At 34.8% G+C, this 26,294-nt stretch overlaps 1 protein-coding gene across 2 annotated transcripts in view; it reads right to left on the minus strand.

The window, feature by feature from the left end:
* Positions 1 to 1,414: 1,414 nt before the first annotated feature.
* The window catches only part of SESTD1 (SEC14 and spectrin domain containing 1), a 57,916-nt gene continuing 33,036 nt past the window's right edge, over positions 1,415 to 26,294 (minus strand). For both annotated transcript variants that reach the window (XM_086751420.1, XM_086751421.1), the window contains exons 8-20: positions 26,126 to 26,239; positions 23,804 to 23,901; positions 23,396 to 23,451; positions 20,644 to 20,855; positions 16,829 to 16,951; positions 13,516 to 13,710; positions 12,800 to 12,914; positions 11,511 to 11,670; positions 8,821 to 8,902; positions 8,396 to 8,518; positions 6,956 to 7,147; positions 4,559 to 4,680; positions 1,415 to 2,181 (exon numbers count right to left, since the gene is read on the minus strand). In XM_086751420.1, the coding sequence (XP_086607546.1) occupies positions 2,052 to 2,181; positions 4,559 to 4,680; positions 6,956 to 7,147; positions 8,396 to 8,518; positions 8,821 to 8,902; positions 11,511 to 11,670; positions 12,800 to 12,914; positions 13,516 to 13,710; positions 16,829 to 16,951; positions 20,644 to 20,855; positions 23,396 to 23,451; positions 23,804 to 23,901; positions 26,126 to 26,239 (1,722 nt within the window). In that variant the 3' untranslated portion in view covers positions 1,415 to 2,051. The remainder of the gene's footprint in view (positions 2,182 to 4,558; positions 4,681 to 6,955; positions 7,148 to 8,395; positions 8,519 to 8,820; positions 8,903 to 11,510; positions 11,671 to 12,799; positions 12,915 to 13,515; positions 13,711 to 16,828; positions 16,952 to 20,643; positions 20,856 to 23,395; positions 23,452 to 23,803; positions 23,902 to 26,125; positions 26,240 to 26,294) is intronic.

Consider the following 26,294-nt stretch of genomic DNA (forward strand, 5'->3'; position numbering starts at 1 on the left):
AAGTTGTGCACACAGCTATCAAATGAATGAGTTAGGACCTCCTGACACTGCTCTGGTTTTGCGTATGTTATCGAGCCACTAAACAGAAAAAAATGGAATAAAAAAAATGAAATAAAATCCTGCAAATAATCTTAGTATTTGTAGCATGTGCTTACTTACTGTAAGTAGATTCCACTTACAAACAAATGCTGCAGGACTGGAAACACAGTGCGTATTAATTACTATAATCTTAATTTACTTTTCTGTTTGTGCTTTGTATTAAATATATCTAGATTTCTCATGTTTGGGTTTTTTCTAAATAAATTTATGTCATCCAAATATTAGCCATAGTAACAGCAGCTTTCTCAAACAGAACTGAACAACTAAATTTAATTTTAAAATATTATATTGAAGTCTCTTACAAATAAGGTCTGTGAAACTTCAGTTGGTTTTAAGCTAGTATTAATGTAATATGGTACCACTGCATCAAATGAATCAAAAAATAATTGTACTTCCTCTGCAAAAACACCCTAAGAGGAAAAAAAGTACCTTTACCACTGAAATTAGAGATGCCATTAATTTTGAATTACTGTTTTTTTTAATAGAGAAATTGCTTTATTTGACACACCACCTTCCTGTGCAGAAAAATGTGGAAAAACTGAGACGAGTAAGTAAATAATATCTGAATGACAAATCCATCAAGAAAACCTGCAGAGTAATAACAATGCCTGTAGGAAGAGAGCATTATCTTTACTGTGAGCAAAATATAGTGAGACAACATAAGATACTTAGACCACTTGTTTGTTTCACACATAGTATTCTAAGGTGGTCAGACACCCATCTCCCTGTAAATACAATAGTGAATTTATCCAAATTAAATTCTGAAGAGTAAGAAGTTAACCAAATTATGCACACAGTTGATTTTGTTTCAATTCAATTCTATTCTCTTAAATTTATTTTTTTTTTACTAATCTCATGGTTTTAAGTTGCTTATGAACTTCATGTTAATCATTTTTCATTAGATGAAAATCTTTAACCTCAAAGGTACTACCAAGGATATTCACATTATTCAAGATTCTCCATTCAAAGGGAAATATGACTTAGAAATAAAGCACAAGAGATGTATACCAGTCTTACATCAGAAAAAAACTATTATTAAGCTAACACTGACTTATGCATATACTATCTTACTTATGTGTAAGTACTGCTATCAGAAAGGAAAAGAAAAAAAAAAAAACCCCAAACAAAAAAAACCCCAAACAAACAACCCCACAGACTCTCGCTCCTATTAATAGCTCAAGAGCAGTTCCCCTTATAGCTAGTGTGTTAAAGAGTATTTCATAAGAAAAGTTATACAGACTTTGTAAATATATTGGGGGAGTGATGAGTTTTACTACTATTTACAAAAATAACAGAAATTACATTTGAGAATTAAGACCAAAAGAAATTTATATTAGATTTTAAAAAGATGATTTTTATTAAGCACAAACAGCTTTTAATACATTATCAATACAAATAGGAAAACATCTGTTTAATGGATTCATTATATCAAAGATTTGATGGGCAGGTTGCATACTGGCACAATAAAAATGATCTTTGTTTTTTAAAAAGTATTTCAAATTAAAATTATAGGGTCACCACTGTCTACACTGCAGGAATTTTAATTACAGTCTAAAATTACTACATCACCTGGGCATGGGGGAAGCAAAGAACTACAATTTCATAATATGGAACTCCTAACGCTTTCATTAGCACCATTCAAAGCTTGCATCAGCTGTTTAACTAAGAAGCAGCTGACAGGTCAGGTAAAGCTTTACAGCAAATTTCAGTGCAAAGTTTACAGTTCCTTTCCATAAGATACTTGGAATCTATGGTTTCATAGCATGTTAAATAATTATGGCTTGATAGATGTACAGTGTTAAGATGCTGAGAACATTTACTTTGAAAAAAGATGATACTTATAACGACTGTGAAATTAATTTTAATGTATTATGCCAAATTTTGTAATAGGCAAACAACATGCTGGATTACAAAGAGAAGTCCTACTATGAATTCATAGACAAGGGTCTGTATTAGCTCTCTGGGGTAGTGGCTTCTGGTTGTCTCAGCTGCTGCTTTTTCAGGCTAACTAGCTTCATCTTCTCTCTAATGTGTTCTGCTGCAGAAGCCATGTCACTTGGGCTCCCAAAGTACTGCTCAGACCTAAAAGAAAAAAAATCCACAAAAAGTTATCAGTGAAAAGTAAGACAGTGCATTAATACACATGTGAATGGCACTAGAAAACACAAGGCAGACAAGAAAAGTAGGTGCTTTTTCCTCTTGAAATTTAAAAGCCACCTTTAAGAGGCTTTGGAGACTCAGTGATGGACTTCACAGCAGATCTTGATGAAATTATTACAAATATTATTACAATGACCCTTTTATACCCAAAAGATTCTCTCAACAGCAGGGCACTGTTCTACAAGTGTAACTAGATACCTCCTAACACTATTTTTTACCACTGTTCTCTGGCTACCCCCCAAGTCCATCTGGCAGTTTTGAGTACTATGACAATCAAAGAAATCTGTCTATACATTAATTCTGAGGCTATACAATTGTTGCATTATTGAAAGACTCTGTCAACCACATGCTGTCAAATTATGACATCTGTCTCTCAAACTGAAAAGAACACATGGCTGGGTAAGTTGATTTCTCTCATTCCAATATAACAAAAGAACAGCTGAACTGTTAGGGAAACCACTAACCAAGCTGTCAGCAAAAGAATGATTTGAACAGAATATATGTTTCAGAAGAAGAACAGGTATCAAACCTAATTACAAAGCACAGGTTGAAGACTTTGGAAATGGTGGTGGAAAAAAGGACTCTGAACAGAGTAGGGGGACAGGCATAAGTGTAAAGAAAAAATATTTCATGCAGAAGTAGACTAGTTTGACCAGGGAACTCCAAAGACAATGGACTGTGCAACTGTGCGTGGGATCACAGTATCGGCAGATGTTTTTTTTTCTGATGTAGATTAGAAGCCATAAGCAGGACAGGGAACAGTGACCTGGATTTCCAAGAAGATACTTACAAAAGTCCAAAGTGGTAAAGAAGCTGACGAAGACACTTCCAAGCTTTTCATAACATATTGTATGTTCCTACATTTCTTAAACTACTTCTACTAATGAGGGAACCCTTTGCAAATTGTTTGTTAAATGCTTCAAAAAAACAGAATGCCTACAGACAATGAGCAGAGGATCCTGCGATTTAGGACAGCTAAGATCTCACTTTTGATAAGGGGGACATGCAGAACTCTACAGAAATGCCAGAGGGGACAGAAATAATGTTCAGGATTCAGTCAGTGAGCCTAAAATACAGGTGTATATATACCTATAGCTATAGGAGCACTATGTTAGGACTCAAACCTCAAAGTATGTCAAGTACCTCTTTCATGCGGAGCTTTCCCAGGTTCTAATGTTTGTTTTTACTTTAATAGTCTACCTGCAAATTATATTGGTTTTAAGAATAAATAACAGTTGCTACTTTTACTGGGTCACTAAAATCTGCTATATAAAAGTTATACCAAAATACTTCAAGAAATGTAACACACTTCTTGGTGTTTTTTTTTTGTTTGGTTTTTTTGTTTTGTTTTTTTTTTGTTTGTTTGTTTGGTTTTTTTTGCCTTACAGCTATAAAATCCTCCACTATTTTCAAATACATTACTGAAAGGCCAGCAAAAATCACTACTAGTTCAGGCCTGGGTCCATCCTCATGGGCAGTACTCTTTACTGAAGGAAACTATACCACATAGGGAGCATGATATTCTGGAAATAAGATGACAGGAAATTAATTTTTTATTACAAGCTCCCAGTAACTGTATTTTTCAGATCGACTTCAGGTAACCCATAATGCAGTTGCCTGCATCTCAAAGTTTCAGCTTCTAATCCAAAGCACTGATTTCAGATCTCACTCATTATGGTGCAGGATCCTACACACCCACGGACTAGTTCCAAGCCTTGGTTATATCCAGATTACAAGCTCAGCATCACAATGAACAAGTATACTTTACTAAACACAGAAAATCAGGTTTTATTATGGCTGAGATTCCAAATCCAATTTGCTGTTGTAGCTCAAGAGAGTCACCAATTTTAAGTTAGTATGAACAGCTGACAAGGGAAGAATTGTGTTATTTGCTGAATAAATCAAATGTAATTTTATCTTCAATGTACTGGCTTAAGACTTCAGATAGAATTGTGAATCAATTATTCAAATTATCACAATTCAAATCTGGTATATTTTTCCAGGGAGAACAGATTGGGACTGGTCATTCTTCTGTTCCTTTTATGTACTTTGCTGGTGTAAAGACTGCATAAATCTAAGCGTGAAAAAGTCACTATGAAAAAGTGGGCATGTTGTCTTTGGAAAGTTTGAAATTGGAGCTGTCTGCTTCCTATGAAAAGATGGGACAGAATTTTTAATGAGTATTAGTGTGCTGCCTTTAATTTCAGCAATAACCATTCAGGATTGTTCTGCATACACCACCACTATGAAATTTTACCAAAAGCATATTCAGTAGACATTAGAAAAACATCCTGCATACCCATCGGGATAAACTACAGGCACTGTTAGTCTGTCCAACAGTGATTTCCCAACTGCTTCAATTTCATCAAATTGCTCCATTTCAGTAAAAGCTTCAGGCTGCTCTGGACATTCTTGCAAAATCTGTTAAAAAAAAAAAAGAGAAATAAAGCAGACAACAGATAATACGTAGTTTAAGTGCCATTAACTGGCAGAGTGAATGCTCCTTCAGCATCTTAATTGCCACATTTTTATGAGATCACTTGAAATATTCATATCATTCAAGAAAGGAAAATATCAATTAAGCTATATTGAGAAGACAGTTCAGAGCTACCACTGTTTTGTACTAGAACTTCTTACATTACTTTAAAGAGAGAATAAAAAAGAAAAAAAATAGTCTTGCCAGACAGTTTTCTGGGCCCTAGAATTTAAGAAGGATGTGAAGGTCCTTAAACATGTCCAGAGGAGGGCGACAAAGCTGGTGAAAGGGCTGGAAGGAATGTCCTATGAGGAGACGTTGAGGGCTTTGGGTTTGTCTAGTTTGGAGAAAAGGAGGCTGAGGAGTGATCTCATCGCTTTCTATAACTTCCTGAGAAGGGGAAATGGAGAGGGAGGTGGTGATCTCTTCTCCCTGGTATCCAGTGACAGAATGTGTGGGAATGGTTCACAGTTGCGTCAAGGGAGATTTTAGACTGGACATTAGAAAGCATTTCTTTACTGAGAGGGTGGTCAAACACTGGAACAGGCTTCCTAGAGAGGTGATTGATGCCCCCCCTCTGCTGTCAGTGATTAAAAGGATTTTGGACAATGTCCTTAATAACACACTTTAACTTGGTCAGCCCTGAATTGGTGAGGCAGTTAGATTATACAATCGTTGTAGGTCCCTTCCAGCTGAAATAGTCTATTCTATAAACACGAATAACAAAGGACCCCTTACAAGCCTTTTCAAAACAAAAATCCACATCTGGCACAGAATAGGTGGGATTAAAAAAATATCCAAGCACAAGTGTTTCCAGATGGGATTGGGACCAAGTACTAGTACTTAGCTCTCTATTTTTCTTCCATTTTTTCCTCTACCATTTCCTACTTTTTCCCAAAGCAGCATGGATATTATCAGCATATTTTCCTCACAGTCTCATTAATGTGTCGCAATCTTGCTAGAATTATGGTTTTGAACAAGAGTATTATTTTTTCAACTCTCCATTTACTTTTTCTAAAACTTATGATTGCTTCGAAACATAGCAGTTAGCTACTGCAATAATGAAAGAATGCTTGTAATACAGACTGAAACAATCAACTCTTTTAGGAATTATGAACCACTGAATTCTTATTTGGCATCAGGTAAAACTTTCTTCAGCCATCTGTGGCAGCATAGAGGATATATTTCGCTTTTGTGACCCTTCAGCAATTCTCAATGCCTAAAAATTCAAAGTATCATCCATTAATAAAAAATTAATAAAAGCAAGGAGCATATGAATCAATTTTGCATCCATGCTCTCCTTCAATAGCAGAATGAATTTATTTTCTTTTAGCATGTGCAAGGTTGGCTTTTTTTGAAGTTACATGCAATTTTATCATCACTATTAGAGAGACATACTCTAAATTGCTTTTCTAAAATGTATCACTTCACAGAAAGAATGGTTCCTGGATGAAAAGGCCCTGCCTCTCATGATCTACATTAATGGACATTGTCTCGAATTCAGGCCTTTGAAAACTCTCAACATTCCCCTGCTTCAGCAAGTTGTTACTGAATAGAAACTATCGTTCATTAACACTGTTGATTGCTCACCTTCCTCTGTGGCTTCTAGCATCATCCACCTGTTACAGGAGTTTGAAAACCATACTGAGGCAGAAACATGTTTTGAAGAAAGCATGTTCAAACCCTCCAAGTGCAAAATATAAGATGCAGCAACACAGCATGCATGGAAACTAGTGTTTCATTCATTTACACAGTTTGTGAGAAGACTGCTACGTTCCAAGACTGCACACAGTTTAAAAGGCAATGCTCCTTTTAACTCTCTCCAAAGATCTTAAATGACCTTGCACAAAAACACAAATTGAGAAGTGTTCCTTACCTTTAAGAAATACAGTTGAAAACATGCAAATAAATGCTTTATGAACATCAGAGTTCCCTTCTGAAGAGTTAAAAAGAATTATTCCCAGCCCCAACTCAATGTGCCTGAACTTCAGAGCTGCTATTCTCCTTTTTGTCAGGCAGGTCCCATACACATATTGGTATGCAAGCCATAATTGCATTAAGTATTGAAATTAACAATTAGAAAAATATGCTTAAATTATTCTTTCTGCTTTTTTTTTAGTATTTAGAAAGAAAAAATACACACTGACAATCTTTTTTTTTTTTTTCATTTTGTTTGCTTAAATTCTGATAAATTTGTAATCTTAAAAGCACAATACTTACCTTTTCAGCACTTGAATGAAATGCAACAGCCGTTTCCAGCCGGTGCACTCTTTCTTCAGAAGTTATTGTAAACTGTTTCCACACTCTATTCAGTCTTGGAAGCGTGTCCCCTGAGGACCTGGAAGTGCATCGCAGGGACTGGCACAGGACAACAGTTGCCTGCAGTAACTGTCTCCCATAATCATAAGTACTCTAAAAGTTGGAGGGGATGGGAAAGAAAGTACACACAAAAACTCTGCATTTAACTTAGGAGCTAATTAACATCTTAAAACAGCAGATAAGTTTATAAAACCTCCTCAATTTAGGTCCACAAAGTACACTGAACTAATCCGGTCTACTAGAAAATGCTGCTGAAGTAGGAGTTAAATTGTAGTGACCAAACAGTGCTTTTGCTCTTTGAAGAAGAAAAAAAAAAAAATCCCCTGTTGCGTAGCATTCACAGTGGCAAAAGAATAGAGCTTCCTGAAAATAATGAATAGCTGCTTGGATATTACATAGGATACTTGATATTTACTGTCAAGATGACTGCCTCACTGACTTCACTGTCACCATGTTTGTGGTCACGAGCATCCAGGTGCATTGTGGCACACCATTATAACAGCAAGGTACCCTCCTGTCATCATCAGTTCTAATTCATCAAAAGAGAAAGTCAGTTCCAGCGTAACAGGTGTAATTTGAAAACATTACATCTGTTAATTGGCAAGTCTGAATTAGAAATTCCTAAAAGCTGTATACATCTGAAAAAGCACCTGAAAAAGGCCCAGCTTGTACACTTCCTATTCTTAAGTGAAATTCTTCCAAGTATCTGGCATCTGTTTGCATATTCAAGATTTGCAAACAGGCATGCAAATACATCCTATGGCTTCCATGAATTTCAGTAGACTCTTGTATAGCAGGATTCATTAGTTGGCTGCTTCAGTCAAGAATTAAAGATGTCAATTCTGTTCAGCCATTAACTCTGCTACTGCCAAAACTCCTTGTGCAAGCAGGACCATCATACACCAATAGTCAACTCTATCTGGTAAACCAAGGGAAAGACAGCCTCTGTTTCAGGAAGTACAGCACAAAATAGACTGAAATGAAGTGGCTCATTCATATTTCAGTATTTTGATTGCAGTCCTTCAAAAGTAATTATAAAGACTGTTAGAAATATATGCCTTTTTAGAAAGTCAATGAGTACTTTATGTTTTGTGGTTTGCATTGCCTATGTGAAGTAGAATAAACTGAGGTAGTAAACTGCAGCGTTGCTATTGTTGATGGAACTTCAAAATCTCATTAGGCTTTTTACCAATTCCAGCAATTATGATTTCCTCATTCAAGCATTGAGGCACACCATTAAGACTAGAAACAGCTGTTCCATGATTGTCCATACAGGTTACAATTCTATTACATCTGAAAATGTACAAAATCCATATTGCTAAAAAAAATAATTAATTTCACCTGTGCAACATCAACAAATTTTCGATGTTTCTCCAGTAAAACTTTCGTTTCTTGAACATCATCTCCCAATCGAATGTGTGTCTTCAGCAGAGCATCCAGCAGTTCACTTAACCATTCTACTGCCTTAAAAAAAAGTTACAAGAACAAAAACTAGTAAATAAAAAATAAATTAATCTGGAAGTGCGAAGTAACTTCAGTACTAGCAAACACTTTTGATACAGAAAACAGTTAAAAGACACATCACAAGATCATGCATGCAATCACCAAATGTGCTATTTCAGTCATTACTGTATCCTTTATTTTCACTGTACAAATTCACTAAGTAAAACTACATTTGAAAGTGACAAAAATAATACTGTATAACTATCAATCCTCATAAGTTTAGCCAGAGGACTACAAAGACTAGAAAAATGAAATTTCCATACCTGAGCTGCATCCTCTTCACATTTAAATAACTGTACCATCTGAAGCATCTTCAGTCGCCGCACATCCACCATATCCTCACACCTTAAACAGTAGCACAGACAGACTCACCACCAACACACGCATAGCAGACAATACACTGAGTATGACAGCAATGTTTCCAGTGAGCAATATCACAATGCAAGCGTTCATGAAAAGGTGATTAAGGCATTTTTGTGCTGTTTAGCTCAGTCAAAATACTAATGCCTTGCATAACAGTAAGAAACATGCAATAAACAGAACTGAGCACTACAGCCCACCAAAATCATGTTCCTCAAGACTCCCAATCTGGCTATGCTATAGACAGTAGCTACAAGGCCTCCTAGTTGCATTGCAGGTTCCTTACCTTGTTGCATTAGTAAGATTTGCAGGCCACACAAAGGCTTACACGGCTAAGACAGACTTTCTCTTACTGAAGTCTAGGTGAAAGCTGGCTTAAACTTGACATAATTCTGAACTGTACTGTGAGCTGGTGGCAGTTTTCTTGGTGAATGATATGAGGACTGTTTAAAATACGTTAATACATCTTTGAAATTTTCTTTTCAGCTAACTAAAGACTGTAATAATTGAACCCTCACATGATGTCCTTCACTACAACATGTCAGGAAGCATTTAAAAAATTTAATACAAAAAATAATTCTAATTCTCTAGTTCTAAATTAAGCACATTTTGCAGTTCTTTCTCTAATCAGAATTTAAAAAAAAAAAAAAAATTGAAAGTTCTTTTCTTTCCACAGTGAGAGTTAAGCTAACACATTTAGCAGAATGACCTTTTCACTTCAATTTCAGAGCCTAAGTAGAGAGCAAGATTCAGACTTCTGTCCAGTGCCAATGGAATTACTAATGTCAACAACAATTAGCCCTATAAGTGAATGCAAAGGACTGTATGCGCAGATCTGTTCTTTCAAACTGGTTGCAAACATAAGCACTGCCAAAGAACTGTTCATTAGCATGCTGCATTTTGTTACATGTCCTGTAGTGCTGTGATGCTTACAGAAAGGAAATTTGTTGCTCTAATATTGCAGGAAAATAGTTAATGGGTTTCAAAAGCATAACTAAAGCAGCAACATGCCCCTAGAAATAAACATGATACTACAGGTTTATATAAATAAATCAAAAATATTTAATAGAATTTGAAAAAAAAAATTAAGTGCCACAAAAATTACTATTAAATGCTATTGAGAGACAGTAGCTCTTACCATAATTTTGTCTCTCATCCAGGCTTAAGAACCTTGTTTAACCATGCATCATCTGGAAGCTGCTTCATACCTTTCTTTGAATATTTTACTGACTTTTCGATCCTCTGACTGACTTGCCACAATTCTATATCCGTTCTGAGAATAGGGACCAGAATTGTGTAACACTTAAAACACAAATGGACTACAAATCTATACAGTGACATGACGACATTTTCCTTTTAGTTTTCTATTTCTTTCCTAATAATCTGTAGCATTCTACCTGCCTCTCGCAGTAGGATTGAACATCAAAGCAATTTATGCAAAAGTTTTCCAGTGTTTACCTTTGAGTTAACAGCTGGTTCAGAATCCATTACTATGTATGTAAATTTTCCTATGTGCATTTCTCTTCTCAGCACTGAATCCCAACTGCCATTTTATTGCACAGTGACACGTGGTTTTCTATAGCTCTTTGCAGCTGGCCCTCTAAACACAAGTGCTGCTTAAGTAAACAGGATTCACAGGACATACTTAAAACAATACCTACTCTAAGCATTATCAGAACACCTGCTTTCTTACACTGAGCTCCCTAAGAAAACCATTTGTGAGTGGTAGAATTAATCCCTAAAATGAGCAACTTGATGCTCATTAGACCTTAATCCCTAGAGGCTGTTGCCCAAGTTCAGGTACTTTCTATGGAGAGTACTTTTTTGTCTCAAGTGTTCCAGCAGTAATAATGAACAATATAATCTGAGTCTTTCACTCTGTTGAGCAGAAAAAAAAAGAGACAGTACTATAGCCAATCTAATACTACTACATCTTTAAGAAAAAATAACCAGTGGAAGGCCTAGAGGAAGAGGTTGATGACAAAAATCCATTCTTCTTGCAAATTCAATTCTCCTCAGCATTTTTACCTCCTACAACTTCATTCTCCACTATCTTTTTCCAAAGCTCACAAAAATCCCACATTTTGAAAACTGAACTCTGTGCCTCCATTTCGTACACTGTCCCCCCGACACCAGCTCATTTTTCTTCCTATCTTCAGGAGGGAAAATACCACATTCAAAGGGTAGAGGTTGTGAGAAATAAGAAAATAAACAAAGTTTGTACATAATTTACAAAATTTAATTTTAGTATATTTTGCATCTCAAACTACTAACACATAGATGCCTCCTGAATCCAGCCCATAACTCTGTATTAAAGGGATGTACAATTCTTGAGCATTTACAAGTACAGGAAACACTCAAATACTCCATTCAGTACCAAAATACAAAAAATGCTTTGATTTGGAAACTGCTACAACAGATTAGGCAAGGAAGCTTCTGTCCCATTTAAATATACCAGAAATGTAAGTTACAGTTGTGCTATATCCCTTAACTGAAGTAAAATGGTCTGTTTTAAAAATAAATATATTTATATATAAAAAGTGACTTATCACAGCACATGAAAATTTTAAATGACTATAACTGTTGATATCACCTTTGCTTTCTAAGCTGCATATCTTCCATCACTCCTTGGATATGGTCCACATTTTCTTTGTTTTCAATAGTCACATCTTTTCCATAGGCCCAGGATGCCTGATTAGATATCTGATCAAGAAGACTTTGGCCTTTCTCACGCAAGCCTTGCAAGCCTAAATCTAAAGAGAAAAAGAAAGAAAGAAAGAAAAAAAACCAGTGGTCACTCTTATTAATTTGTTATTTTTTTTCCTCAAAGACGACACATAAAATGCAACAGAATCTGAGATGGAAAGCTGGAAAGTGAAAAGGACATTACTGTATGCCTTTCCCTGCCCTTTCCAACTTTTGAGTTTGAGTGAGCATTTGTTTATATTAACGAAGAGCTAAGGCTTTGCTATTTTATGACCTAGCAAATAACAAGAAAAGTTGACAGTGAGTATTAACTTTTCAGCATATAAATAGCTAATTAATGTCTTTCATCCACACAGTTGCACACCTGAAATATTTTATTACTGCTAAGCACTTGTAGCCTAAGTGTTCTTCCACGGCTGGCAGATGTTACTACTTTATAATACATCTGACACAGTTGATACATTTTTGTATACCAAAATGTGCCAACCCTTAGAATCTGCTGTTAAATCTATTATTTGGTAGCTCTATTGTTTTCCTAAATTAATATCTAGTTTATGCATCAAACTGTTATATTCCAATCATAACTATCTTCTACCACGTATGACTTTGCTTCTAAGCTCTTACATCTAAAATATATTGGACTAGATGACCATTGCAGGTCCCTTCCAAATGAAATATTCTATTCCACATACTTGACAGTGAAAGAACCTTAAATGTGCCTTTTATTAACATACACATTCAAAGCAATTGCAGAATACTCAATACAAGCACTCTAAAAGCAAGCAGATAACAATCTTAATGATCAAAAGGTCAGTTCTGGAGACAAAAAGATCATCTAAGCACTATATTCCCAATATACTAAGAATGATTAGTGGGGAAAAAAAGCTGGTATCCAGATTAAATGCATGATAATGGCATATAACAAATATATATTACACGTAAAACATTTAAAAGAAAACATTTCCAAATCATTTTCCCAGATAGAAATACTATGCAGGAAATAGCATAAGCAGATCAGAGGCAGTTAGGTGGAACATTACTTAGCTAGGAATCAGGATAGATAGATATTTCTTCTGCTGTATTTTTTTTTAATCGAGGTGGTGGGATTACTTTTTTTTTTGTTGTAATACATTCATTACAATGTGTGCATCTGAAATGCAGAAGTATTTTGCTTACCAACACTTTTCAATTTCTCTTCCAGTAGTTTTAAAGTCTGTTGAATTGATGCTCCATCTGCTGGTGCTACATCCACACACAACATTCCTAGTAAGCCATCCAACTGCTGAGACAACTGAAAGACAACATAAATCCTGATATTTAAAAAGAAGTTTTGAGATTGAGACAGTTGCAATCTTCTTCTAAATATTTGGAAATCTGTCATTTTAGAAATTTCTCTTTGCATCTATAGGAAATTAAAGTCAAGATGAAAGATAAACAACCCATCTGCCTATAAAATTCCAAGAGCATACATCCATAGATGGGAGAAGGGGGGGATGCCAAGATTTATTTATTTTTTTTTTTTTTAGACAAGTCTAGGAAAGGAATAAATGTCAATTTAAGCAATAAACTATGACAAGTACACCAAATTACAATTCAATTAACGCACATGCCTCTAATTTAAAAAATATCAAAAGGTGGAAAAAGTAATGTTTTAACTAGTAATAATTTTATTTCAAATGCTTTTGAAATGCAAGACATACTACAAAGCACCTCTAAAAAGGATAAATCCATCTTCTCAGTATTTCAATTATAGTAAATGAAGACTTACTGCATTTTCCAAGTGACATTATACTTCCTCCCACTCCCCTAAATTTTTTTCCAATGTATTAAAAATTTATGATACTAAGGCAATAATATATTGACAGGTCAGCCTGTAAAACTTAAAAACTTACATCCTGGGCAACACTGTGGAATTCAAGTGCTGCTTGTAATAGATTCTGCCTGAATTCCAGCTGACTGGCCTGTCGGTAACACACATCACTCAGCTGTTGCTGCAATGCTTTCAATTCCACAAGGTCCTCCTCATCCCCTGCATTTAGAAGGGCTGCTATCTGCTGATTAAGCTCAACATAAACAGCAAACCACTCCTACAAATACAAGAAAACTAAGCATTAAAATAATACGAAACATAATTCTATTTCTCTTAAAATGGCATACATCTAACCACAGACTAATAAATAATCAGATTTAAAAAGGAACTTTTTACAGCTTACACTGTAATCATGAAATCTCACACAGGAGAAAAAAATGCATTCCTCATTTCAAATCAACTCAAAAAGTGCTTAGTGTATCTTAATACACGTTCTGTAGTATAAAAAAGTAGTGCAGAAAGATGAAAAGATTACAAGGCATGACTAGGAGTTCCCAAGGCAACTCCCACTCAAATGATTTTACTGAATCAACAGAGGAAATTCCCCATTTTAAAACAAATTGCTAATGCTTAGATGTCTACAGTGTTCTACTGAAACAAAAGACCTTTTTCCAAGTGGTAAGCTATGACAAAAAAGCTATTCATAAGATTGTCTAGGTGTCACTTTCAGTGACATGATTGAAACCAGCAATAATTTTCTTAAAACGTTTAGAAAAAAATACTACTGCTGGTAAAAGTGGAAGGAATCTCTACCTTCTGAATAAAACATCTACAGAAACTTAATAATGATCCTTGTTTCTTAATTAAGGAAAGCTTTATACTACTCAATTCAAAATGTGTAGATTTGTTTTTCAAGTGCTTTGATTGATGGATATACACATACGATTTAGTTATGTTGTCATGGTGGTGTATTTCCAAAAGAAAATAGTTCAAATATTTAATAATTCCGGGAGATTTAAAACCAACTTGATACATCAAGATCACATTCACATCTTGCATGATTGAGATACACGTAAAGCAAAACATATTTGCTCAACAGCTTTTATACTGACCTAGAGTAAAGTGACATTCAGATGCCCTATGCATTTCTAATGCTATGGAATAGCACCATCTATTGGCCTAAAATAGCTAATTTAATTAGTATTCTTATGCTCCTATTCAGGTGTTACATTTTTTTTTTAAATTAGGCCTTTACCTTTTGCATCATTTCTTTACAAAGCATGCAAAATATAGCGTACAAATATCCATATTCTGAACTTTTTTTTTCTTTTCTTTTTACCCAAACCCTCCTCTCCCATCTGCTCACAGAAAGAAACAGAGTATGAAAAGATGCAAGGAAAGGAAAAAAATGTAATGAAAAAGTTAAATTAGCAATTAGGCAAAAATTTAAGAGCAGAAAAAAAAAATTTCTCATCTACATAATATAGAAGCATCTTCCATTGTCACACATGTACTATAGCTATACACAGGTTCAATAAACTCAGTTTACACAACATAACTGTTGCTACCTTTACACAATGAACACACAAATCTAGCTTACTGAGTGAGACAAGTCAACTATAATATGACAAGTCAAACAACAAAATCTAGATTAACGATTTTTATTCCTTTTGTTGGTTAGCATTGAAAACAGTTGCAGTAATAGATTCTGGTCAAGCTACCAGTGAAATTAGGATTGGAAAACCAGATTTTAGAAGTGTGTTTCTAATCCTTTCCACAGGGGAAAGTTAGGCACAACTGTACACAACAGATCAAAATCATAAAGAAAAGGCCAACATTTCCCCAAAAATAACAGCTCTAGTACATTGTTCATGAATAAAACAGTCAGAAAAATGAAAAACCAGAAAAACCAAACAAATTCCTCTGCAAAAATAAAAAGCCCCCCAAAACCAAACAAGAAACAAACCAAAACAAAAAAATCACCCTGATAAAATTTTTTCACTTCCGAGTATATTGAAGTAAAACAATGTCTTTAAAACAAATCAAACATTTTTGCAACTATCTTCAAAACAGAAGTAATACAATCAAAAATAAATAGGAGATTATGAAAGAAAGCAAGATGTCAATTTAATTATTAGGAGAGAAAAAAATAGGAAAATAATTAAGAAGGAAGACTACACTCGGTTATTATGAAATGTTCAAAAAGAAAAAAAAAAGGGGCAAAGAACATTTTTCCAGTGGTCTTGTCAAAAAATAGTTTTAATTTATAAACGGGCATCTAAATTTAAGGTAGGCTAGCGGTCTTTCAATTTACTCCTTTTGCTATAAAATTAAAAATAATTTTTCTGACTGTTGTTTCTACAAACTCCTGCCAGCACCTGAGAACCAGCATTCCATCCTGTCAGTGCTTTAGTGATGAGCAAACTGTAGGCCAGTCTGCAAACTTCAGTGGGATTTCAATTGTTTCAAGGACCCTATTTAGCCCCAGCTAAAGCACAGTTCTCTGTTCTCACTTGGATATCTGTAACAAAGTATATTGGTATTCACTTGACCAGAGACACCTACAACACACACTTCTGCATCTGAGCAAGGAAAATGTACTCAGTAGAGAAGCAGTCAACAGAACTAGTGTAGTTTAGGGCACAGTGGTACTCTGACTAAAGGTTTGGGTTAGTTTTCTTCTAAATTATGTCAGAAAAACTATAACCCAATGACTATTTTCTTTGCCATGACTGTAAAGGGAACTTAGGAAAAGTAGACAGAATTGTCAATGTCTACATCAAGCAAAGTCAGAAAAGAGGAAAACCACTGTAAGCAACACTCCCTTTGGAAACACGGAGTATTCATATCCCAATTATAATTAATCTTCTGATGGAAGAACAAAATTCTACTGAACCTTAGGAAGTCTTCAAAATTAGAAGCAAAGTCATCAAGTCAGTACAGTTACAAAACTGTCTCTTCAAAATTTGAACAAACTACATCTTAAGTCTTGATCAATGAAAGTGTTCAGTCAGTTTCAGTTACTGGTAAACATAGTTTAATAAAGACAAAAATATTAACTTATTCACCTGAGAAGTATAGGACTTCTCAGTCATTTTGGCAGAGAGGAAAAAGGAAATTTCCTCCTCCTACTCAATATGAGAATTTATTAACTGTAATGTAATAAAACCAAGAAAAATCAGACAGAAATTAATACTTTTCTACACTGGAAAACAAAATAAATAACATATATATATAATGACCATATTAAGTTCTTAAACTGCTCAGATACTTTTCTCTGTAACCCATAAAATTATGCACTATGCAAAATTCCTAGATATTCATAACCAAAATATATTGCTCATAACTGCATGTATAATTCTTTTTCTACTTGAAAAGGGTATAGGAAGTCTCACACTGTGCTGACTCTCAATCTCTTCATGTTTCTGTTGCAAAGCTTGTGAAGCTCTAATTGAATCACCTATTCCCCACTGGGTTCTTAGCTGTTCTGATCCAGGTCCTTCAAGCCAATTGACTACCTGTCAATAAGATAAAGATGACAAAATCAAGGTAGCAAATCAATTACACAAAAACTGGTATAAAAAGAATTTTGTAACATAAGCATAAATATTTCAAAGTAAGTATATATTTATGAAAAGAAAAAATATAGGATCTGTAAAAGTCTTGTTGAATCCATTCACATCTTTAAAAGCTTTAAGTAGAAATTACTTTTCACTAACCTTAGTCTGTCAGCTGCATGAAAACAGGAGGCAGCTAGCTAAAGATTTGTCACATACATACTTGTCATTTCAATAAAATATCTGTCAATAAAAGAGCTAAAAACAATTTTCTTTATAATGAGTCTCTCATGCTTAAGCAAAATTTTTTTTTTTGCCTAAGTGACTTACAACGCACAGCTGTATCCTGCCTCACATCTGAGGGTTTTCTCCTTATTTTGTGGAATATATTAACACTCAAGTATAGGATATGCACTTATTCCAAAATCAAATTTACACAACAACTTAGTACTTTATGTATTGATATCTTTCAACTTGCTCTATTCAAATAACAGAAGCCTCTTACAGAGTCTTAATAGCCACATCTCATGGGATCTGCCTCTGCAGAAATCTTTGCAGAGTCATGGCAATTCAGTTTTGGACTACAGTACTGGATTTATTTTATTATTGTTGTTATTAGTTTGAAACTATTTCATTTGATGTTAATATTATTCAAAGGAAAGCAGAGTATCTAAAATTTTGGGTTTTTTATACACATTTGAATTATCACATGATATCTACAGCAAAATTTTACAATAAATTCTTAAATACCTAGAAAACAGAGAGAGTCCTGATGAAACCTAATGCAAAAGTCAGTTACTGCTAGGGTTCTGAAGTAAGGAAATGCAGGAATGCCCTCACATTCTGAACCCTAGTGAAAAATCAAAGGAAGCCAGCTTCCTCCCTTTAATGTGACTTTGGTTTAAACAAAGATGGAAGAAGAGCTTCACACAGTTTTTCAGGAAATATAATACAATACACAATGTAACACCATAACTGTGAAGACAAATGAAAAAGGGATTAATTGGACCATCTTCCTAGTTCTGCTAGGCTACATTGCAACGGTAATCAAGAATGACCATCACAATTACAGGGCACTCAATTCACCCCACCTTTTAGTCATCATGTCTGTGCCTTCCCACCCCTGCATAAGAAGCACTGTTTCAGAGCATATATTCTTGCCTCCAAAAGCATCCTCGTTCTTCCTTACTTTTATCATTTCTAGGGCAAATTAAGACTCAACAGCTCTAGGCTCTTTTTGTTTAAAGAGAGACTTCCTGTTGTGCTCAGCATCTCTACAGAGCTGTTGCAGGTTAAATATGGAATGCACCTAGAAATAAAGGCACTCAGATGTCCCTGTGTAACCTCAGTGTGGCCTGGAAGACACATGGAAATGAAAGTTCTCATGCAAGTCTGAAACAGTGCGCAAGACTACCGCTTAACAGTGCCCTCTCTGACCAAATCCACCTTCCCAAGTTTCCAGCAACTACTGCATTGCTGCTGACTGTTTAGCTTAGCACAGACATTTTTGTGTGACAGATACTTGACCTGAGTACAGCAGAGTCACAAGGGAACCTGGAGAAAGAAGCAATGTTATTTTCATAAAATATATATTTTTAAATGATTAATGACTAGACTACTGCAAGGCCTGGCATTATTTTTTGTGAATTAATATTAAAAAAAATAATTAACATCTCTGCCTAAGCAAGGACAAAGCTAGAATTTATCATAACAGAGTTGCTCATCAGCAGTCTGTTTAGTAGAACCACACATCAGAAAATATCTAAAAATCATTGCTATTTTTATACTGCAGAATGAAAGATGACGGAAAGGGAAACAAAACTATGGAACAGAGGAAGAACGGTGGTTAAAAAGAGTGTAGGATGTTACAGGCACAAAGGAAGAGAGGTGGTTATGAATAAGAAGGCTTTGAGACAGGAGTAAGAAACTAAGCAGCTCACAGTAAGCAGAAGGAGCAAATAGTGAAAATGAAACAGGAACACAAAAACAAGCCAGAAGTGGTTAGCAATAGAAGAAGCTATACAATGAATGAAATTGGAATGTAATCATAACGAAAGCTAACAGGAAATCAAAACACACACATACACACAAAAATCAACAGCACAATAGGAAAACTTTCTATGCACACACCCACTCCAACTGAAAACACTGCAAGCATGTTATACTGCAACTTCTGTTTGTTTCGGCAAAATAAATTCCATGGCACTTGGCCTCTATCAGTTTCCCACAGACCATCATTATCTTCTACTTTCCTCTGTTAGCCTAATTATCTCCTAAAACCCAAAAGGAAACTAAATAATTTTCTAGATTTAGTAAGTTTTCCCCATACATTTGTATGTCATTTGGAGAGCTTTTAAAATGTACTTTATAAAACTGATTATCTTGGTGAAACAGCGAAACACTTTTCCTGTGTACAGGGACTCAGTTCACTCACTATGCAGCATCCATAGCACAGACAGAGCAAACAAATAAGTATTTCTAATACAAATATTGCAAAATGAGGCTGATGCCCCAGTAAACAAGTCTATTTAAATGCATTAACAATGTCAGTTTGGCAAAGTATGTTAGAAATTTCATTTCAATCAGCACATCTTGATCAACCACTAAAACTAACGGGGAGGGGGGGGAATCTCACCTGATTATACCCACAGCCATGCTAACGTGTTCTATATAGTATTATTTTTATCTCTTACATATTTTTATTATTTTCAGCTCAAAATATCAAAATAAGACATTTGCTTTTTTATATGTTTATAATAATTTGAATTATTTCCTCAGTAGATTTGTATTTTCACCACTAGAAATAACAAGACTGGATTAGATTTTATCTTTACCCATACCTGGAACATTGTGAAGTGCAAGTCCTTGATTTGCACGCCTTGCCTCATGCATTAGAAGTGTCAGTGTTGAAAGGTTAAAAGCAATATTTATTCAATTTTATGCATATTCAAACCATAAGGAAGCTTAAAAACATATAAAGCTGATTTCAAGTAATAAGCCAAGAGGAATAAATTAATTCCATTTCCTTGATTTTTTCTGCTGAGAAAATGTTGAAAGTGCTAATTACATGCTTGTTTCCAAAGGACCAAACCAATTCATTATGACCTTTAACGCATGATTGATTAGGAAGATTTGTATTCATTCTGGCTAGGATAGCCTTGAAATACAGAGTTTTTAATCACTTTAACTTAGTTAGAACACCAAGCATTAGACAAAGTTAGAAATAATGGTTTCTCTTCAGTAACAGGAACTTAAAAGCATAGGCAGGGGAAGCTTTCCAGCTCTCAAGGCAAAGTTACAGTCAAACATGTCCAATTTGTGAATGTTTCTCTCTTGCTAATAGGTCAGGCATTTGACCCTCCAACAATGCAGCGGTACACTGCCACAGTACGCAACAAAGGGACAACACGAAGGTTCTTCAGCACGACGGCAAGAAAGTACGTTTCTAATCACCTCCACGTATGAGAATGCCTTTGGAAAGTCACTGTGGCAGCCACAATGCAAAGCATGAAGTGAAACTAGCATGTTGCAGTTTGAGGAGTGAAAGGAGGCATGAAGCTCTCACCTCTGATTCTTAGTTTTGCAGGAAACACAGTCTGGGACGTAAGCTCAAACCTCCGCCTCACAGATTCAAGAACAACTCCAAAACTTACCTGCATTACCTTCTGCTGAATCTCCTCTAATTGTGTGCGCTTGCTACGTTGTCTGCAAACTTCCTGGTAGCGTGTATATTGCTCTCTGAGTGAGTCTAATAGCTTCATGACCTGTGGCTGAGCAAGCAGCTCATCATCCATTGGAGACCAGGATACCCCACCATCTGAACCATTGAATCGACGCTGTTGTAACTCAGATAGTAACTCATGACCTTAAAGAATACAGGTAATGATGTGGTTAATTTACATTCAAAAAACAAGCACAAAACTTAGCAAGTATGCCTGCTTTTAGACCATCCAGTGATACATTTTTGCAGCTAATGATCTTTCAAGCATTGGGCAGATTTAATGATACCATTTCATGCAGAGCCCTGGCCACAGTTTGTGAGGCTGTATCAGTCCTAAAACAGGGTAAGAATCACATGGTATATTTTAGATATATAAAAGAGATACCATGACTTGAACATTCATATTGACAATAGCATTGATTAATGTAAAGAAGCAATTGCAAAGCACAATCCTGATTCTGAAACAACTATAAGTATTCTGCTTTACTTCAAAATACTGTGTAGTATCCAAATTATTTCTCTCAAACAATTCATATTGTTACAGTAAATAAATTATCTAGAAGCACTAACAAACTGAGCGTATACATTTCTCTTCTCTTTCAGGACTTTTATAATACATGCAAAACTTTCATAGAAAGTGGAGCTGAATACTAAGTATTTTGATCAATAATTTTTTTCCACTTTTCTCACCTTTTCCTTTGTGCTATTAAGTACCATATCAGGGTACAGACTCTCTAGAGTGTAACGATTTTCATATATGCAAAAATAGTATGTTCTGATGATTTAATCCTCTGTTTAAACTGTTTGAAGGATGTTATTAAGTTGTGGTAAAGTTTTCAGGATGTAAACACCATAATGCCAGTAAACCCAGATCATCAGTTTGTTTCTCATAGTTCAATGAACAAATTAGCAAATAAAACAGTGCTCGGTCACTAAAGAAATGTTGATGTAAAAGTGAAAATTTGCAAATTCCCCATCATCAGTTCTGCAACTCTTAAAATTGTAACATGCCAGTTCACTAAAAGAAAAAAAAAAACAACCTACTACTAGAAAAGTAATTGTAATACCTCAAGGAAAATGCAGAAATGTAGACTCTAAATTCAACTAGTACTATCTAGACAACCAAAATGCCAAGGGCTTTGAAGACTGCAGCAAATAACTTTATAAATTACTTAGCATATACTATTGTGAAATGAACATGTCAAGAACGCAAATACATTTTGCCATAGTATGGAAATAAACATCTTGGATTTCACCTTTTGTAATACTACACAGATAGGCAAAGATAGCTGCAGGGCAAAAAGACTTAAAGGCTTTTGCAAGTCATAGTTCTACCAGGATAATTCTGAATTCTTATTATATTGTTTCAGCAGTAAAGGATGAACATTTTCAAGGTAAAAAGTCTTGGGTTTTTTTTTTAAACTGAATTCTTCTCAAATTCTAAGAACTATACTTTATATGTGGATTTGGAGCTTTTGAAAGCAGCAGTACTTGTAACTATAGAAGACAGAAGCCTCTTATCTAAAATCTCAGTTTGTTCATATTAACCCTTAAGAAACAGAAAAGTTTAATTGGGGAGAGTTTAATTTTTTATTTTTAAACTTTAAATACAGTGAAACTAACAAAGAGAAAGGTTGCCTCTTAGGAACTCCCATGATTTTATGAAAGTTAGTAAACTTCATAGCTCAAACAAAAATTCATTACGCCATAATTAAAAAAAAACAGAGAATGCATATAAACTAACATTCTTGGAAGCCATCTGCTTACACAAAACTGAAATGTCCAGAAATCTTACCAATGGAGGAGGATACACAATTAGACTAAAATCTAGTGACAGATCTACAGATCTACAGACATTTCGTATTTTAAAAACTTTAAGACCACAGCAAGGAACTATTGTTTCACTTTGTGCCTCAAACAATATTATCCCACATCTAAATAAGCTAAAATTTTACACAGAGAGCACGTAAAGCCAGCAGTTCTCTGGCAAATATTAGATGTGATCCACATACTAGTTTGTCAGAGTCTATAAAATACGGATTCTGAGCACTCAGACTCTGATCACCACCTTAACACTATGTATTACTTCCTATTCTACAAAGGCATAAATTTTTAATCAAATTTATAGTCCAAATCAACAGTCTAGTATACTTTACTGTCAATAGGAAATTCACCCTAAAGAAAACGATTTCAATTATAAAAACCCAAATTGTTTAATGCTGAAGGGAGAGTTTAAGCAGCAAAGTCAGAAGACTGTGTGCTTCACTGTTACAGATGTTCAGCTCAGAACCAGGTTGACGTAAATTATCAGAATTGTGCAGGAGAATGCTGTCAGTATTGTAACCATTTGGTGGCTAGTGAGACTAATTGGTTCTATAAGGGCAACAAATTTATATCATCTAGAAACAATGTATTCTCAAAATTAAACATATTATTTATGGTAATACTGTAAAGATGTTATCAGGATTAATAAAAACTACTTTCAAAAGACACATTTGGAGTTCTTCCATTCATTTGTTAATATCACTTTTTTTTTTAACCCAATAAAGGTGACATTAATTGATAAGCTTGTGGCATTGTGATGATGGCTAAGATAATTATTATACCCTCTGTTTTCACTTGGGGCTTAAAAATTAATAATGTTACTTTCTTCATCAACATTATAGTTTTTCAATTTACTATACCTGTCTGCAGCACCGTCTCAGGATCAACTGATGGAAGGAAGTTCAAATCTATTGATCTTGAATAAAGTAACAAACACATTATTAATACTTTGTACTACAGTAAAACTTCAACTAAGACCAGAGCTATCTCCTGCTGTTAAGAGACTGAATGTTTCTTTCCTCACTAAGTAAAGGCCTCACTTTTTCAACTCATTGTATCTAAACAGAAGTGCAGCTGCTTGTAATCAATAGCCAAATGAGCATCCATCTACACACACCCCAATGAATTTTGTAGTCTATGTTATAAACTTCCAGAATTTTTTAATGCACTTCTAAACATTTAAGCCATATCATATTTTCAATATTGTTTTGATTTCCAGCGCAATTTTATAATCCAAAAGCATTGATATAAAAAAGCGAACCACAGACCTCTCTTTTTCTTGTTGAGTTCCTTTATCACTTCCATTATTAATTAGAGCAAGCTCATCCAGTAAGGATGTTGATTCTTTCGTGAACTTTTCAAAAACCTAAATAAGAAGCAGGTTTTAATTTAAGAAACGTAAATCATATAAATGGCAGTACTGAAGGTATCAGTGCAAATTTATCCGCTAGTGCTGTTAGTATACTTCAGTCTTTACAGAATCTAATGATTTCCCAACATTCAGGTGACAGGGTAGAAAGAGTAGAGAACAGTTTGTTCAAGGAAAACTTAAGAGCACCAAGATTCATTAGGGAGATAGTAAATGTTACACCGACGGATTGAATTCTGAAATACTGAAAAATTCTGAGATTTCTGCAAAATTTTAAGTTCTTATGGACATATTTATTCTACATCTTCATTTAAATCTTTAATTAAATCTTAAGAATAATGCTAGAGAATCAAGGCATGTTACACAAGCATCTGACAGCTCACTTAAATGGATTAAAATAATCAATTTGGGAAGATTCAAGCTTTTAATCATTACTAATATGCGATATATTGTAATGAGTAACTAAGATAAAAGAAAGATGTATTATATAGAAAGAAATACTTTCATTAGTTTCTTTGAATACAGAGGCTTTTGAACTCAGATAACAAGTCCTATATAGTCAGACGCTGGGTACCATTCAGATAATTCCACTGTACCTGACTTCTGAGGGTGGTAGGGTTCTTTTTATTGTTTTTGTGTATGTGTTTGGTTTTGTTCTTGTGGGGTTTTTTGTTGCAGGCGTTGTTTGTTTAGGGTTTGAGGGTTTTTTTTTAACAGAAATTAGCATGATCTCATGCCCTAAGTGACATGCACAGTAATTTTCAGGGGTTTTTTTTCTGTTAATAAATTATTAATCAATAGCCCACAGATGAACCTTCCTTAACCTATCTAGGACTACTCATACTTCAGGGAAAACCAAAAAGGACATAAGATGGACAGCTCTTAAAAGCCAATTTATAAGAGAGTGGTTTATAAAATACAAGCTAAATTCAGTTGTTACAAAAGGAAAAATAATCCATAGAATTAAAAAGCATATAAACTATTTTTCAGCTAGTACCTTAAACAACCTTCCTGCCCTCTTGTCTAGTTTCAGAATTCAGGGGTTACAATGGAGGAGGTTCTTCATTAATATACAAAATAAGTTAAATGAGGCAAGAGAGGAGACACAGGAGAAAGAAAAATTTTCAGTTGGAGTCTGAACTAAATACAAAGCAAAAGTCCCAGCAAGAGTGGATTAAGTGTCCTTATGAATTTTATGAATGCAGGCATAAGTACGTAGAAGTTAGATTTGAAGGAAAATGAAACTGTTAAATTTGCCTTTCCTCCTGTGTGCCCAGGTGCTCTCAGTTTCAGGCAGAGAAGAAACGAGCTGCCTTGCCCTAATCCACAAACACATAAAGGCCATACAAAGACCAGTAGGAAAAAAGCTGCACAATAGATGATGCTCTCTTTGCCCTTGGGTCTGAACACACAATTTGCTGAGATTAAGCAAAAAAAAAAAAAAAAAAAAAAAAACAAAAAAAACACAACACGGTACACATGGCATAAGCCCTCAAATTTCTTGAGGTGGAAGTACTGCTCTGAGATTGGCTGCAGTGTACGTTTGAAGGCTTTGTGCAGTTGTAGTTGGGACACAATGTATTCCTTGTCCAGGATCCCACCTGGAGATCCTAGATGGAGATATATATTTTAAGAACATATTGCATGGGAAAGGACCACACTGTTTCATTGAAGAGTAAATTTTTTTTTTAAATTCAATTTAAGTAACTGAACACCAAATATCAACAAAGAACAAATTAAAACAATTCTGTAGTGCAAAGAGCACCAACAGTTGCTTAAACAATTTGTGTCTACTAATGATTTAGAGGTGTATTTGCTCCTAGATGTTTACTGCATCCCTGTATCTACTGGGGAAACTGCACTGACAAAGGTTTTAGGAAGACAGCTCAAAACTTCACAGGATCTGCAGAGTCCAAGTACTTCCTCCTTGTTTTGGACTTCTATCAGCAGCCTAACAATTTCCCTTTGTAGTGACTATACTATAGACTCAGGCTCTTCTAGAGAGAGAAAAACTTGTTGGTTTGACAAATTGACTACATTAGCTTTATCATCCCTTGAGCATATGTCGTGTTAGTTATCATCATAAGAGTGTTAATGCATTTGAACTGGACTACTACACATACAGTTTCTACACACTTAGAAGTTCCTACATAAATAAGAATTCATCTCTCAAGAATGAGATATTTAAAAAGAAAAAAAAAAAAAACACCAGAAAACTAACCAGCCTCTTATTCAACCAATCCATGTGATCATACGTGAGAGTTCCGCCAAAATCTTCTGTTAGTTGGCATGGTTCTATATATCGAGTCAGCTTGTTAGCAGATACTAAAATAACCTGCAACAATAAAAAGAAGTTATGTACACTTGTAAGCAATGCTTATATTTTCCTT

This window comes from Chlamydotis macqueenii, chromosome 6 (genome assembly GCF_036417535.1).
Source record: "Chlamydotis macqueenii isolate bChlMac1 chromosome 6, bChlMac1.mat, whole genome shotgun sequence".
NCBI classification, from domain to species: Eukaryota; Metazoa; Chordata; class Aves; order Otidiformes; family Otididae; genus Chlamydotis; species Chlamydotis macqueenii.